This window comes from Apium graveolens, chromosome 8 (genome assembly GCF_009905375.1).
Source record: "Apium graveolens cultivar Ventura chromosome 8, ASM990537v1, whole genome shotgun sequence".
NCBI lineage: Eukaryota > Viridiplantae > Streptophyta > Magnoliopsida > Apiales > Apiaceae > Apium > Apium graveolens.
In genome coordinates this window covers 27434111-27450625 of record NC_133654.1, presented here as the reverse complement: position 1 = coordinate 27450625, position 16515 = coordinate 27434111, and the positions used below count along the sequence as shown (strand labels likewise).

The 16515-nt window shown below is 35.4% G+C and overlaps 3 protein-coding genes across 3 annotated transcripts; 1 reads left to right on the top strand and 2 right to left on the bottom strand.

Moving 5' to 3' along the window:
- The first annotated feature begins 224 nt into the window (after positions 1 to 224).
- Positions 225 to 4769, top strand: LOC141677464 (protein SEH1). The gene is made up of 8 exons (XM_074483410.1): positions 225 to 530; positions 916 to 1027; positions 1423 to 1529; positions 1937 to 2014; positions 2372 to 2524; positions 3679 to 3791; positions 3972 to 4098; positions 4393 to 4769. The coding sequence occupies exons 1-8, from the start codon at positions 261 to 263 to the stop codon at positions 4534 to 4536; spliced, it is 1104 nt and encodes a 367-aa protein (XP_074339511.1). The 5' UTR covers positions 225 to 260; the 3' UTR covers positions 4537 to 4769.
- A 546-nt stretch (positions 4770 to 5315) lies between these two features.
- Positions 5316 to 7096, bottom strand: LOC141677465 (putative WRKY transcription factor 53). The gene is made up of 3 exons (XM_074483411.1): positions 6686 to 7096; positions 6437 to 6565; positions 5316 to 6149 (listed from the first exon to the last, which is right to left on the bottom strand). The coding sequence occupies exons 1-3, from the start codon at positions 6988 to 6990 to the stop codon at positions 5549 to 5551; spliced, it is 1035 nt and encodes a 344-aa protein (XP_074339512.1). The 5' UTR covers positions 6991 to 7096; the 3' UTR covers positions 5316 to 5548.
- A 974-nt stretch (positions 7097 to 8070) lies between these two features.
- Positions 8071 to 12886, bottom strand: LOC141678214 (uncharacterized). The gene is made up of 6 exons (XM_074484482.1): positions 12619 to 12886; positions 10831 to 10892; positions 10508 to 10643; positions 9792 to 9864; positions 9214 to 9279; positions 8071 to 8887 (listed from the first exon to the last, which is right to left on the bottom strand). The coding sequence occupies exons 1-6, from the start codon at positions 12807 to 12809 to the stop codon at positions 8672 to 8674; spliced, it is 744 nt and encodes a 247-aa protein (XP_074340583.1). The 5' UTR covers positions 12810 to 12886; the 3' UTR covers positions 8071 to 8671.
- Positions 12887 to 16515: the final 3629 nt, after the last annotated feature.

Genomic DNA, 16515 nt, shown 5'->3' with positions numbered 1-16515 from the left:
TAATATTTTTCGAAATTGTCAATTCTAAAAAGATTTTGTAATAATTGAACTTAAAAAAAAATATACATAAATGGAGCGGATATTCGATCCGAAATCCGTGATCCGAACGGATCCGGATATGGATCGGCCTGTAAAAAAATCCGGAGCCGATCTGATCCGAATCCGAATCCGAAAAAATAAATGGATATGGATATGGATTTAGGCCGATCCGATCCAAACCCGATCAATTGGCAGACCTGTTCCACCGTACTTTACCCCCAATGTGCTTCTATCCAAAACCCTTAAAAAACCCCAAACCCATTACCAGAATACATTTTCACATCGAGTTTGAAATCAGGCTGGACACACACAAAATACATACATATACCAAGATGGAGAAGACACTGCTAACACTGGAGAAAGGCACAGCATGCTCTGCTTGGAACTATTGTAGCCAAAGATTAGCCACGGGCTCACTCAGTGGCACCTTGACCATCTTCGACTCTGTTGACCCCTCTTCTTCTTCCTTCACTCTCACTTCTAAATTAAAGGTATAATCTCTTTTTTATGTTTATTGGCTCTAATACTTGCTGTTTTGATCTGGGGTTGTCTTAAAAATGTTTATTACTTGTTTTTGCAACATTTCTTGATTTATTAACAATAGAAAGTATGCAATTAGTTTTAAATGTTGGGTTTTGTATTGTGTATTTTAATTTTACTTGCTTTTTTGAAAAGGGGTTGTTTTATAATTTTGATTTTCTTGTTTTTAGAATACTTATTGGATTATTAATTATAAGTCTGCAATTAGTTTTTTGATATTCATGTCATGTGTTGCATTTATTAAGATTTTTTAGGGATTTAATTGTGAGTTTTTGTGTCTTTTAAGTTGCTATACTCATTTATAGAATATTGACACTGATTGTTAATTTTAATTAGGTTCGTGACACTGGCATTGTAAAAGTTATGTGGGTTCCTCCGGAATATGGCGATGCCGTTGCGTGCATTTTCTCGGATGGAGGTTTCTCCATATGGGAAGAGGTTGCAGAAGGTATAGATATACTGAGGTGTTTTTTTTTCATTTTCATTGTTAAATCTCGGGGATTCGTAGACGTTACCGGTCTAGAATTGGATTTAATTGCAATTTATACAGTTTTTGAGTCAATGTATTATGTATGTCCTGGGGCGCATCGACTTGGTCCTGCTAAACAAAGTGAGCTTATGTATTAGACCATTTGTCGCTTATTCTTGTGAGGATTTATTATTATGTGTAGTCATTTGGTCTCGGTGTTCCTATTTTTGTAATAGCTAGCAATTATTGTGGTTACAGTCTTTTGTTTGCATTGTTTTCTTAATTTATACAAACTAGGATGTCGATGGTGCATTCTCTTTTAGAGAATGTTTGAATGTTTATAAATTTACTTTTGCATATTTCCTTTCATCTAGATCCAGAACATGTACAATGGGTATTGTGCAAGTCATTTGATGAGAATTCAAATCGAGTACAAGTTTTAGACATCGAATTCGGAGTCTTCCTCAACAGTTTGAAACTGGTGAGTTGGTTTTGTTTAAGACTTTTAGGGACAATATAATTTTTTACCTAGGATTTGTTGTACAGTTACTTTAAAGAATAAAGTACTGTATTTATTTCTTATTTAGCAGTAATTTACAAATTCTGGCTTCGAAGATCTGCGACACACAGGAATTTCGTTACTATCTGGAATGTCTTGTCAGCCTGATAATTTTAATTAAGGTTAAGAGATAGGATCTGAAACTAAATTTTATATTTTTTACCTGACCTAAATGTCCGATTTTCTGTTCATAATTAATACTGTAGTTTAGTAGATATATAGTTGATCATTTTGGAAAAGATTAAGTTGACCACCTTCTAGTGGTGGAAGTTTAATACCTCAACGTGGTTTTGAATTGACATATACTCTTTCTTTGAGTTGTGTGTTAGATAACTGCATACTCTGATGGCCTTGTTAAAGTGTATGAGCTCCCAGACCCGTTGGAATTGAAGAATTGGCAACTTCAGGTGATTTTTTCAACTTTTATTTTCTAATTGTGTACCAACTGACCCGTTTGTACAGTAAGGATTACTGCTCTTTTTTTCCTTTATTGGTTAGCGTAAAAGTGTAAAACTCTACCCTTTTACTTAATCAACTCTGGTTACCACTCATCCCATTTGGCAGCATCATTTGTTTTGTTAATTCTTTTAACATGTAGTAACTGTTTATCTTGTAATACTATATCCTTATGGCATGCAATAGCTTACAAATTAATGTACAATATATGTAATTCTTCGTGCTTATATCTTCACTTTGTGTCTTCATATGATGGTGCTTTTTGCACAAGGGCAAGTGTAATAGGTTTCATTTCCTTTTTTGTGTAGGCTGAATTTCAAAATGTTATTGATTCAGTGACTAAATTTGGGAAGGTGGTAAGCTTGTCTGCTTCTATTTCTTGGAATCCACAAAGAGGCGACCAGCAGTCAAGCTTTGCTATAGGATTCAATTCTGACATTCCATTATTAAATTCCACCAAGGTATGTTTGTCATTGTAATATGTTTTTTAATATTATATGTATGTAACAAAACTTTGTCACTAATAGTATTTAAAAATAATTTGTGGAAACTTTTCAGATGCAGGTCTTTCATTTGGCTTTAGGCAGTTAAGTGTTAAAACCAGCTTTGCTTTTAAGTGCACAAAAATTGCAAAAGAGTAGAGAGTAATGAATATTAACAAGGTTTAGGTTTTTCGCCATCTATCTGTTGGCAGTGGATCCATTGTTGTCTGTAAAAATTTGTAGTATAAACTTGGTGACCTTTAAATACATGATATGCTCATATAAATTCAAAGTAGTAAAAATAGGTTTTATATTGGTCAAAATATTTTTGTCATTAAGATTTATATTCAACAAGTACAGCTCAGAAGGATTTATTTAAAATTCAGTGTGAAAAGATTTGCCATGGAATTCTCTTCCACGGATTCAGTCACTTGTATCACATTCCGTATCCATATACGGCAGCACCGCAGCAGTGACAGAGATTGAAGTATCTGAACAAGATATATAGCAAGTTAAAAGTATTCATTTGCTTCTACAATTTCTTATAGATCATTAGCTAGGTAAATTGATACATCGGGCTAAGTATTATATATCTTTTGGTACTGGTTCCATTTATGTATATGTATATGTTTTTTAAAAGATCTTGTTTAGTTTAACAAAATATTTAAAGCAATTTTAGTTGTTGGATGTAAAATTTTATACATAATTGAAGTTTTTGTTTTTTTCCCATCCCAGTTTATTCTCCTATTATCTTTTATTTATTTTCTTTTGGTTTTTATATGATTTGGATGTTGATGTAAATTTAGGATATATGTTTTCTATCTATTTTATTCAGTATTAATTATTAAACTAATTATATGTGATTTTATTTTTTTGTTAATATATACTTATGGATGATAATGTAATATGAGGGTATATTTTTTAATGATGCTCATCAAAACAAATATGTCATTCTATTTGTTTCCAGTGAAATATTTTATTTACATTTTTTATGCATTCTTCATCCTTGTATAATTTGGACTACATGCTTTCTGAACTGTCAAATAGGACACCTAAGAAATTTCAAAGCCTTTTAGCCATCTCTCGGATCCTAGAGCAATGATACACTGTAACTTCATGATAAAAATTTCCAGGTTTGGGAATTTGATCTTGATCATCAAAGATGGCTTCCAGTTGCCGAATTAGCTCTGTCTGATGACAAGGGTGATCAAGTTTACACAGTTTCATGGGCACCAAATATTGGCAGGTAGGACCAATTACTACAATTCACAAGTATTATGATAATATCTGGTCTTTCCTGCCCCCAATCAGCCCATAGTATTTTGGGTTGCCACTGCTACTAAAATTTGTTCTTTAACGGAAGAACGGACATTCCAAGTTGTTTCATATCTATATCTGAGACTGAACTTGACTAATTTCTGAACAGGCCGTATGAGATGATAGCTACTGCCACCCACAAGGGTATCTCAATATGGCATGTTGGCTTGAACCCTGACCAGGACGGAAGGCTCTCAGTGGAGAAAGTAGCACTGTTGTCTGGCCATGAAGGAGGGGTATGTATATTGTTTCTTGCTAGTATTGTTATAAAGCTGCAGCTTTGCAGGAAAAACATAACTAATCGATATACAGGTTTTTGTCATTGGAAAGAGTGAGCAGTAGTATGGCTGGTTGTTTTTAAAAATAATATAATGCTAACATTCTTTTTGGTTCAACTAAGTTGCAATTATTCTAATTTTGAAGGCAACTTTTCCCCCCTTACAGTTTTTTTTTGGAGGAGAATTACTGTACATTTGTTTTGGCCAGGGTAATTAAGCACTAATTGTCATCGGTTGACCTATTTTCTTCAGGCATGGCAGATGGAGTGGGATATGAGTGGAATGACACTAGCAACTACAGGGGATGATGGAAAGGTTAGGTTGTGGCAGTCCAACCTAAATGGAGTTTGGCATGAGCAGGCCGCCATTCAGCCCACCACTTGGCGTAATTGTTAACTTCTATTAATTTCAGAGCAAACATTGTAAAAATGCTGATAATTTGTAACATTTTTTTGGTGGAAGGGGTGGTTGTAAAAGAAACTGAAATTTGTAATGGCTACATCTGTGCCTTGTTATTTGTATTTTCTTTTGATCCATCTTAAAAGAATATATATTGCTTACAAGTTACAACTGAGAGAAGGAACCTTTGGTACAGAATCATCATTTTAATAACATTTTGTATTTTTTTACATCATAGATTGTTCAAAGGCCTCTAAGTTCTTCACAAATTGAATTGAAAAGCAATTATATTGCCCTTGCTAGTTCGTGCAGGCACACATATTCAAGAAACAGTTTTTAAAGTTAACTCGAAGGGAATTGAGAGTTTTTAATTTCAGTGTAACCAAGAAATGGACTTAGCTTGATCAGTATAATAAGTTGTGTTCCTGGTGTTTCGAAGAACCCATGAGGTATTTTGTTGCTTGATTGTATGTGACGACCATTGCTGGTTAAGCCATGGTAACCCAGTAAAGATTCACAGAGCATAGATTCTCAGCTCTTTTGCAGTTTCTCTCTAACCTTAAATCGGTATCTTCTTTTGCATTATTTGCATCACCTAATCCAAATTTCTTCAGAACTTGCTCTTTTTGGTTTCTGTTTATTGCTTGCCTCTCGCGTCTGTCTACTTGGAGAATAATACTCTATGGATTGTTGTTGATTTTCGCTATGCAGTATATGAAATATTGTCTTTAAGAGTTGTGTGTGCAGGCGTGAATCCTGCATTTTGCAATTTGGTCTGGAGAAAGAAATCTTTACTAGCTGGTTTGAAGTGATGTTACAAATTTGACATTATTATGAAGACATCCTTATTTAGATATGCCTTTTGATTGTCTAAGTTATCAAAACTACTACTATATAACTCCCTAAACCCTGGCTACCATATTGAAATTTATGCTAATTTACAAGCTTGCACTCTATGCAACTTTAAGGGTTCTCTTAACTACCTCTTTAAGTTTTTTAAGTGGAATTACTAGAAAAATCCTGGTGTATCAAATGGGAAATTCGGATCAAGATCAACGTGATCAATATGGAAGTCCAAGTCCAGTATTGGAGAGTTGGTAGTTGATGTGTTGGCTGATATTATCTCGTTATGATCAGTATCTGGAAACTGTCCAAAGCTGTTCATCTGATAAGGTGAAACTGAGAAATAGCTTGATCCAGATGTGGCCGGAGAAATAAATGATGGAGAGAAATTCCCCATGAGATTCTCATTAACAAGTTGAGAAAATGAAGAGGGCTGGCCATCATTTGTCAAGTTTTTGATCCCATAAGGAAAAGAAAAGGAACTGGAGGCTTCCTTTTTCTCAAAGTCTTCTGTTTCTACTCTTAGATTTGATTTGAAGTTAAGCAGCACATCACTTGGTGGTTGTTGATGCAGATGATAATGATGGTTATCATGCTTTAGTTCTTGATTTTCCGGTGTTGCTGGTGGAACAGAGTTGGTAGCCTGGAGGCAAGTATGCTTTCCTTTGTAATTGATTTCAAATACTGCGGGATCATTGTCTGACCTCTGAACTTGCTTTGTGGCATAACACGACTGTGTGTTCCGGTATGTGCATCTGTAGTAGCTTCTGCAATAAATAAACAAATTGCCATAAGTTTTACAATATCAATATCTTCATGAAGACGTATTATTTGGTCTCATAATATTTAGCAAATCGTGTATTAAATGATTATTAGACGATACACCATTTGGTAAATATTTAAATAAATGTTACGTGGCTCACGACCACATCAACATTCGACATTCCACTTTATATTTTTTTTTGCTAATATTTCCGCAAAAAGATACCATCAACATTTTGGGAAGTATGTCATGATTGTCAAGTGTCATAGGATAATTAAATCTAATTCTTACCTTGGATAGGTAGCACCCAAAATGTCCTTTTGTCCGTACTTCCTCCAACTATATCCATCATCAGCAGAACTTTCCACCCCATTCTCAGAATAAATCCTCACTTGATCTCTCCATGTAGGCAATGCCTTTCTGCAATATATCAAAAAGAAATAACAAGTACTTGAGACAAATCCTTAAATCAAATCTCGAAAAACATCACTCACAAGTTGCATAAAAAGACCATGATGAATTATAGTAAATAACAATCACCTCTTCTTGGAAACATCTTGGTAGTGATCCTTAGATCCCCCGGGACTCCCATCAGCCGAAACCGGAGAATGTGGCACACTCACTGTTGCTGGCACAGCCTGAGGCTGCACTGCTGATGACTCATTCCAGTTAAGAAGCAACAAAGCATTGTCATATGAAGAGAGTATCCTCTGGAGCAACCTTTGTTGAGTTTCTGGAGATGAAGTTGATGAACTCAAATGAAACTTAAGCTGCCTAGCTACTTCCATTCCTTGAATGAGCTCATTGGCAATAGTGCTCTTCTCCCAGTTGCTAGCATTTTCCATTTTATCAACAAATTCTAAAGCTCAAATGAGTTCACTTTTCACAACTGTATCATAAAACAAGTTGTTGAGTTGGGCTATGAGTGAAGATTGTGATGAAGCAAAAAGAGTGCAGAATTAGAGGGTATATAAAGAGATGGCAATTTAGCTTTGACTGAGAATTTTGGTAGCAAGAGTGTTGAAGGTTGACTGAGAAACCGAGTTTTTTTGTTAAACTAGTCTTTGATTGTACGAGTGGCTTTGATGAGATAGCAAAACAGGACCCTGCTGACCAATTCAAATCTAACAAATGTTTAACCATGCCCCTTTTACAAGTAGGCTTTGTTGTAATTTATTAATAGGGGTTGTTCATTATTTACATTATTTGCTCCTTACGTTTTAACACAAGTAATTCAACTTTAAGTAGCCTCATTATGTTGGACGAATTTCATAATCACGTTCATCTTGCATGTAAATGTACTAATCACCGTCCTCTTCTTCCAAACCAGCTTCACATTTTCAAGCATCAAGGTTCAATATTTTTCATTTTTGTTCCATACTTGTGAAATCAATATCAATCTATTTTTACGAGTTGTATTAAAAATGTTTAAACTGATTTTATTGATCGGTTGTAAAAATAATTTTAATCCGGTTAACGCTGCCCATGACCACACCTACTAATAAGACTGCAATGGTATGATCCGTGCTAGAATTTGGGCTAAATGGGAAAAATTGATGATCCTGTTTTAGCTTTGATGCCCTACTAATTCATTTAGAAAATAAATTATGTTAAAAACTGGTTACACTAATCATATATGCATACTGCACTTGAAAGTCATGTTTCTGTTCACAAAAATGAAGTTATACCGGGTCTTTGAGTGTGAGATGACAAAATTGCTGACCAATTCAATATTCCCAGAAAAAAAAATCAACAATCATTTCGACATTCATTGATACACTTAAAAGAAAAAGCATGCAATAAAGTCACATCGAATTCTATAGAATGGGTTGGTAAAATTAGACCACAGAAGCTTCAACTAGCAAGTGTAGAGTTAAACGTCGTCGTTGTTTCTTTGCCAGGAGAAATGAATCGTGGGTTTCGTTCACAAGTGGCGTTATCATTCTCTTATGACTCATTCCTACTTTCAGATTCCAGATGGACTGGCTGTGATCCTACTTCCTACTAATATTGCCCATCTTATTTATTAGCACTATTTTTTGTTCTTACTTTATTCCTGCACCTAATATATTTTGTATTTGTTTGTGACAATATATCCGAGCACTGCTGCCATGTAAAGACTATGAATCTACACGCCATTTGCCAGGGCATAGTTGATTTACACTCTCGCGCAAACTCTTGATTAGAACCTCGTTGATACAAGGTCAATAAATCCTAGCTCAGCAAGCAATTATAGAAAGAAGATGGATATTAAATGATGACATAACTCGAACACCATCATCAATTCATAAACCAGCGAGCATCACGGAAATTCTAGTCCTGGAACAACAGTACTGATTAACTTCAAGAAATCTTTTCAAGAAAAATGACAAGACATTAACAGATTATACAAAAGAGTAGCAACAGTATCCGCTATTCTGCTGTTACCATTTTGGCGATTAACTTCTCCCAAAAGGATGCTCAGTTGAAGACAAAACTATAAGTTGCATGCACAAAACATTCTGAGCAACTTAAACAAAGAGGTTGTCACCTTCCTTCCATGAGCCTGGAAATGAAGTTTGAAATGGCATTAGCAGCACACTCGTCAGCTTCTTCTTGAGAAGACTCCTCTAACTGCAGATGTTTCTTCCCAATCTTGAATGAATGGTCACCACCTTCTATCACATACAACTCACTGACAGAAGTCATCTTCTCCCTAACAACCTTGAGCTTGTCTAGTGGACAAAGTGCATCTTTGCTACCCTAGTATGGAAAATTATCAGTAAATAGAAAAGTATAACGGAAGATTCAGAAGTACCAAAAACAAATTTTCTACATGATATCTTTCTTTTTTGCAAACTAATTTACATAAGTTCAAATATCTAGGCTACAGAATACCGAGTAGAGAACTAACATGCAGACTATTCATAAAGAGAATTTAAAATCTCAACAGCGGCAATCAACCGCTTCAAGTATATTATCACTGCAATAATCTTGTTAACAGTGAATACAAATGTTTGATGAGATGTAGTGCCATCACCCTTTCTTTCGCATGTGTCAATCTGTAACAGTATATATAGGTCTTTTACCTGTACAAACATAGTAGGAACCTTAAGTTGCAAGAGTGTATCATCTCGAATTGCTCCCTTCATGCCCTGCAATAGGAGCTTAATCTTGAAGTAAAACATGTCATCGTTATTTACTCTGGCATTCTGCCAGGACAAATGCATTAAAATATGCAAATATTGATCATCAATTACATGTGAATATTGATGCACGACAGGGTTATAAAAAGGATTTGAACTAGAGATATACTCTTCTCTGCAGAGAATCGGGTGACAAATATATTCTCATATTCAATAAATTTCCATCGATTCATAATATTCTAATCCGTTAAATTATGAAGATTAAACTTGTTTAAATAGGGGTCCTAAAACTTAAAAATAAATAAAATGCTAGATGCGGGAAACTGCAATCAGTTTTCATGACAGTTTTTTTTCCTGTTCCAAGCAAATCTGATCTAATTGCTGCATATCATTATGATTGCGGAAGATACTGGCAAGGTAACATTTAACTTCTACATATGCATACATATAGAGATGAAGGAGAGGTGACCACAACTACATATAATAAAAATGTTCTGTAATTTTAATGTATTATGTCAAACCTTCAGCGGATAGCCCAGGCAAACTACTGCTGAAGCATGAATGTCTTCACTTCCAGCAACCATGCAGCTAACCCTACAAGAAATAACACCTTCTGTATAAATCGAATACAAGTTTGAATAGTAATTATACCACCCCCCGCCCCCGCCCCTGCCCCTGTTTTCATACTGTTTAGAACTGCATATACTCCATAACAGAAATACAGTATCCATTGTCATTTGTTGGACCATGGACCCAAAGAGAAGGCCCAAAAGGACATAATTGTAAAACTAGATAGATTTTAGATAAAAGCCCAATAGGCCCATTTGTAAAGAGAAAGCCCCATTGGGACTTCCTATAAATATAGAGCCACTAGCTCATTTGTAAGGGTTGGTCAATTGAATAAAGAAAGACTTCCTTAAATATTATTCTCGTATATTTGTTAAATATTCGGGTACATCATCATTCATTCTCCAATTTACGCATAGTTTCAGTTTTGATACCTTCCTTGGTCAATACATATACAAATAACACATTTGGAGCAACAAACTCCTCTTCCTATTATACCAAGAAAAATTCAAGTACAGAATGATAACAACTGATAAGTTCCGGCACCAGTGACAATTGATAAAACTAAATTTCCCAAAAAATAATCTCAATCAATAAGAAAAGAGATTACAGAGCATTCATAATACTAAAAATCATTGAGAAAAGAAGGATCGGTCTCATTAAGTACTACCTTGAGCCCATAGATTTCCCAACCAAAACCAGCGGATGCTCTGGGTACTTCACGACAGCCTTTTTGATAATATCAGAATGAAAGGCCACCAGTTTTTCAGCCTTAGGAGGGGCCCTTTTCTTTCCGCCAGATAAATCTATTAAAAAATCATATTGATAAATTTTTACAAAACTAGAACAGTAGCATGTAACATTTCGGACAAAATCATCATGGACAGATGTCACTGCTAGAATATTTTCGAAGATCTTTTAAAAAAGTTCGAACATCCTAAAACAAAAATCAAGGAATGTGGAGTAGGAATGCAATGTTTGAAGACCACTCACGTGGATAATCAAAAGTTATTACTTCAACAGCACCCAATGCCTTTGCCAATAACTCCTTCCATCTGCATTTAACAATGAAGCGTAAGTTCTCTAGGAATCGAATAAAGAGATGAACATTTTCTGCAAATATTGTTAAATTATTACACAGATAATGACATTGTTCAGATAGCATCTTATCACTCATTAGAAGAGATAACAATTGTTGTACATTTATCATGAAAAAGTGAAGACTGAAGTCTAAGAAAATTCATTTAAAAATGGACAAATATACCATTATTTTAAAACAAATTTGTCCAAATGTACCACATCACAAGGTAATTGCACAAAGCACAACACCATTTTGCATGTGAAACTTGTGCATCACCAACAAGATTAAATTCCTTTTAAATTAAAATTTAATGTATTTTTATATAATATTTTGAAAAAAATGCCTCTAAATACGTACTCAAGAGATTTATACGAGTACATATTATATTTTAATGACAAAGCTGTATAACTTATTCAAGTACCCTCCCGGCATTCACATTAAAAATCTTTTGTATCTCACATGACTTACGTGAGTACTTAGGAGCATTACGACAAATTGAGTATTCTCTTAACATTAATGTGTAATATGTTGAATTCGACGGGATTCAATTCATCATTATTTGTGGCTCATCAGGTATTATTATTAATCATCTAAAATAAAATAAGACTTGAGCCTAATTAATAATTACATATATAAATAGCACTTAATATATATTTAATTAATACATCCAATATATATATATACATATTTGAATATATATAATGGCCTATGTATCCAAGCCCATAACTTTGATGGATGGTTATGGGCAGTGTTCTAAAAATCGGTCTAGGCGGCCGCCTAGGCGCTAGGCGGTGGTAAAACGCCCCGACTCGGACCTAGGCGGTGATTTAGACGTTTTTTCAAAAAATCGGGTCAAAATCGGGATTAGGCGGGCTAGGCGGTCAAAAATCGGTCCTAGGCGGTCTAGGCGGAAAATAATTAAAAAAAATATTTTTTTTACCTTTTAATAATTTAATTCATTAATTTCATAATTTCACACAATATCATGTCAATTTCTAATATAAAGTATTGGTAATAAGTAACAAGTAATCAAATATATTTACTTTCTCACTTAAAATATAAAATTAACATATTATAATTAATTTAAAAGTGTGAATTAAAATATAGTTAATATTGTAAACTCAATAATTAGTACATAACGCCTTTCAAATGTGTAGATATTGTTTAATATCATTCTAATTTCTTTTTTCAAACAAATATTTGACATATTGATCATTATATAATTATAAAAATTAAAAATAATATTTATATTCTTCCGATTAATGTTCCGATTAATCGGTCCGATTAATCTCCGACTTGCCGATTAATCTCTCGAAGGTACCCTCTCCGCCCTGGCACGCCTAGCGATTTCTGGAACGCTGGTTATGGGTTTAGCCCAATAGGATTAATTAACTGTTATGATAGAACAGAACCTTTTCCAATAACATTCAAAAAATAGCATACATCACGTATAGAAGAAAATAGTGAAGATCAAATTTCTCAAATGTTCAAGTTCTTCGCACTCTCATAATCATCAATAGCCTCTTTTGATTCAAGTATGCTTCTGCTATTAATTTATATTCATAGTTTTGATCCGAGAGATGCATGTATATATATTAGATTATATTTATATACATGATTTAGTCTAACATAATATCGATACGACTCTAACCGAACATGAAATAATTTGTAACACTTAATTTGACTGCAAATAAACGTACCTAATCATCCAATCAGAAGTAGAAGGAGCGCCAGCACCATGAGCAAACACCACAACTGGTGACTTATTATTATTTTTAGCAGCACCAACTTTCTCTGTGTCAAGTTTTGTATTCTTTGCTTCTACTGCCTGTTTTTCTTCATTTTCCTCCTCATTCTTTCGCCTGCGTTTGGAAGCACGAGTTTTCCCCATTCTCAACACCCCCAATTTGTTTTTCCTTCCTGCTAATAAACAAACACACCCTATGTTGATTTTCGCGCCAACTTGTTTTCTTTACTAATTATTGGCGCCAGAATGTTCTATTAATAGTATCTATATATAATGGAAAAAATAAATCGGGAGTGAGAAAAGATGATGTCAGAAAGAAAAGTTTAATTAATTATAGTTTTGATTATTTATATTGATCAAAATTTATATTGCTTAAACCGAAAATTAAAAAGGGATTTTTGCATAAATATTTAAGTTACAGAAAATATTTGCAAAAATACGGATCAATCTCGTATGCAACTACATATGCAACCGTTTCAACCTCATATGCAATCTGCATCCGTATTTTTGTAAATATTTTTATAAAAAATGATATTTTTAGTAAATTCCCGATTAAATATGTTAAAATTTTACAAATATATTGATATTTAAGCTTAAACAATTAAACTTAACTATTATTTTTTAATCATGAAATATGTGATTTTTTGGACAAGATAGATCGAATGGGGGGAGATTTTTATGATCAATTCTCTTTGTGCTTCCAAGTTTTTTACGGAAGAAGACAACGGAAGACAAGAGAAAGAAAAAAAAAGATAAGCAAAAAAAAAATTCTTTAAAATATTCCCATATTTTTTTATAAATGAGAGAAAAGTTTAACATATCAATATGAGAGTGTTCGAAACCCATCTCTTTAGGCCCATTAAGTTAGCCTAAGCCGATAAAGATTAGAATCATTTATGAGCCGAAGTGTGTCTGTTCTGTTGAAGTGAAGATGGACCGGCCCAATCTAGACGAAGACGTGATCTGTTATCCACAACGTCCACGTCCCTCCTTTGGTGGAACTAACTGGAACTAACTGATAACTCTGGGGCGTAACGTTAACATCCATGTTATATGCACGATGAAGATAATTCATCAACACACACTCTGATCACATTACTATCTTATATTTCGAATTATCCATACCGAACTCAATTTACTTATTCTCATACTGCAGGTGTGATCATCCTTCGCACTATTCTATTTGCAGGCCGAAGTCAATTCATTTGGACGAAGTCATGAGAAGCAGTTGATTTATACAAATAAAATAACATAAGAAGAAAATAAATACAGCATGCGAGGAGGATAGAAAGGTGATACCACTAACCCATAGGGCGAACAGCCAATCATTGTCCCGACTATCAAGTTAACGACACTTTGGGAACATCCAAAGACACCAACTTCCCGTAATATATGGCCTCCTCACGCTCGAGGGTGGGCATCTTTAGCCGAGTCGGTTCGACCTCACGCCGAACTCCAAACTCTGCTAAGTAAATTCCGGAAATAAAACACCACTGTGTATGGCTTTTCTTGTTGCTAGAATTGGTGAAACGTCAGTCCCCTCGGCCAGCTCTCCGGGCAATACTATAGAAACCTGGGCTTTTCCCGTTCCTCCGGAAGTCGTAATGGAACTCGAACAACCGATTGAAGGCTTAATCTTCGCCTCCAAGCATCGACATTGGAAGCTGTTGATGTGGATAAATCTGTTCGAATCCATCTGAGAGAAGGCAATCTTCATCTTCCTGAACAGACTCTTCACTAGTTTTATGAGAGATACACAGAATCCTCATTTAAAGGCAGTTTCAAAAATCCCGATGGCATAGTCCCCACAACTCGAAGGAACGGGAGGGTTATTGAAAATTCGATCTGAACCCTTGGATTGATAGAGATGGCAAGCCCCCCCTAGAATTTGATACTTTTCATAGAAGCTTCTATGTCCAAAGTCCTCAGCTGCGTGGGTTTGTTAGCAGCTGGGAAAGAAGCGATATCGTTAAAATGGGTCGGACCACTTGGTACCGAAGGCCCTTCTGCGTGGGACCGATCCATAATCCTGCATCCGAAAATGAGGAAAGGTTAGCCGTGTACTTGGATGAAGGATCAGTCCGAAGAAGACTAAAAGACTAAAAGAGGAAGACCGAGTACAACAGGCCAGGATCGGTCCGAAGAAGAAGACGAAAGGTTCATTCACATGGACTTCGGGGATCGGTTCCCGAAGCATATTCCAGGGCTTGGACAGTCCGAAGAACGTCAAGACCCACAACACGTCTGCATGCCATCTTTAAATCCCGACAAGTCCATAGAAGGGTGAAAGGAAGTCCGGGGAACGACTCTCGAAGACTGTTCCAAGGCTTGAATATACTGAGGCATGTTCAAACCACGCAACAGTCCCGCATGCCCTAAGTCCCTCTAGACCAAAACAAAAGAAATAAGAGAGGAAAAAGGAAGAAAGATGCCAAGGATAATGTAAAAACTTCTCCTTAATCCTAGCCTAGAATACCCAGAAACATCAATCAAAGGCTAAACCCCCTAGAGACACAGTTTAGCGGGTAAAACCCATAAAACTCAACATGCATACAGGAGAAATCAAAAGACGAAACTCTAAAATAAAAGATTCACTTACTTGTATTTAAAGTGCTCAAAACTGGATACAGTGGTTGTGGAAACTTAGACTTGGAATTGCCTGTGTTGTTGGAGTTCTTTTTGCTCTGAAAATATGGAGTTGAGATGAGAGGGAGATGAAAAATGAAATGAAAGAGGGGAGGAGTATATATACTGTCCAGGGGTGCGACGTTTAAGCCGCTTCGTTTAGGAAACATTGGATTTAAAATCAACGGTTGAGATTATAAATGTTTGAGATTCAACAGTGGCTCGAGGTGGGACAACTGTCATCATTAAGGTGGTCGCGAATCCTACACTGTCCAAAGATTCTTGGGAATCCCGAAGACTAGGGTTCTCCTGATAATTGGTCGTGGGGCTGAAAGGATTGGATTTCACACAGGCACCCCCTTCCCGAAACCCAGGAACATGTTGGAAGCCCATCTCTTTAAACCCATTAAATTAGCCTGGGTCGATGAAGATTGGAATTGTTTATGGGCCGAAGTGTGTTTATTCTGTTGAAGCGAAGATGGATCGACCCAATCTAGACGAAGACATGGTCTGTCAGCCACAACGTCCACGTCCCTCCTTTAGTGGAACTGATCGATAACTCCGGGGACGTAACGTTAACATCCAGGTTATAATTCATCAACACACACTCAGGAGGGACGTGGAACAAAAATTAGTTTACTTATTCTCACACCGAAGTTAAATCGGGGGATAAACATTTTTCTCTTTGCAGACCGAAGTCAATTTATTTGGACGAAGACTGGGTCGGCAGGAAAGTGGTTATAACAGAGAACTTCTTCCGCAATCATTACATTTTTGGAAAGAAATTTTTGGGTTTCAAAATTTTCTCTCCATTTTTTCTCTTCTCTTCTCAAAAAATTCAGGAGCATAATATTTCTCTTATGTTCTCTTCTATTATTTCCTAATTTTAACTTGAACACAACGATGTTTACAAAACGGTATCACAATCAGTTCATAAATAAAGTCATGGACCTGTTGATCATTAAGGTAGCATTATATTAAATTGATACTTCTTTACAAGTGATGTACTAAACATGTTTGCAATTTTGTCATGTTGATGTCATTCCTAAATTAACATATGCTACATTGTGTTGAACAATTTCTTTACAGGCACTATCTGAAATTTCACACTTTCTTGTAAATTTTAGGAGTCCATCCTATTACTTGAAGTATTTGAAGTTGCAGCATGGATGTAAAGAATCAAAGTATATCTAGTTATGTCAGACATTTCTTACTAGGTGGCTCT

Excerpts from the sequence above, each read along its gene's own strand:
- LOC141677465 (XM_074483411.1), bottom strand. The coding sequence starts at position 6,990 with ATGGAAAATGCTAGCAACTGGGAGAAGAGCACTATTGCCAATGAGCTC. Across the intron at positions 6,566-6,685 it reads CAAGATGTTTCCAAGAAGAG|AAAGGCATTGCCTACATGGA; the intron begins GTGATTGTTATT and ends GATATATTGCAG. Across the intron at positions 6,150-6,436 it reads TTGGGTGCTACCTATCCAAG|AAGCTACTACAGATGCACAT; the intron begins GTAAGAATTAGA and ends TATTTATTGCAG.
- LOC141677464 (XM_074483410.1), top strand. The coding sequence starts at position 261 with ATGTGCTTCTATCCAAAACCCTTAAAAAACCCCAAACCCATTACCAGA. Across the intron at positions 1,028-1,422 it reads ATGGGAAGAGGTTGCAGAAG|ATCCAGAACATGTACAATGG; the intron begins GTATAGATATAC and ends CCTTTCATCTAG. Across the intron at positions 4,099-4,392 it reads TGTCTGGCCATGAAGGAGGG|GCATGGCAGATGGAGTGGGA; the intron begins GTATGTATATTG and ends TATTTTCTTCAG.
- LOC141678214 (XM_074484482.1), bottom strand. The coding sequence starts at position 12,809 with ATGGGGAAAACTCGTGCTTCCAAACGCAGGCGAAAGAATGAGGAGGAA. Across the intron at positions 9,280-9,791 it reads GCCTGGGCTATCCGCTGAAG|GGCATGAAGGGAGCAATTCG; the intron begins GTTTGACATAAT and ends CTCCTATTGCAG. Across the intron at positions 8,888-9,213 it reads TTCCTACTATGTTTGTACAG|GGTAGCAAAGATGCACTTTG; the intron begins GTAAAAGACCTA and ends TTTCCATACTAG.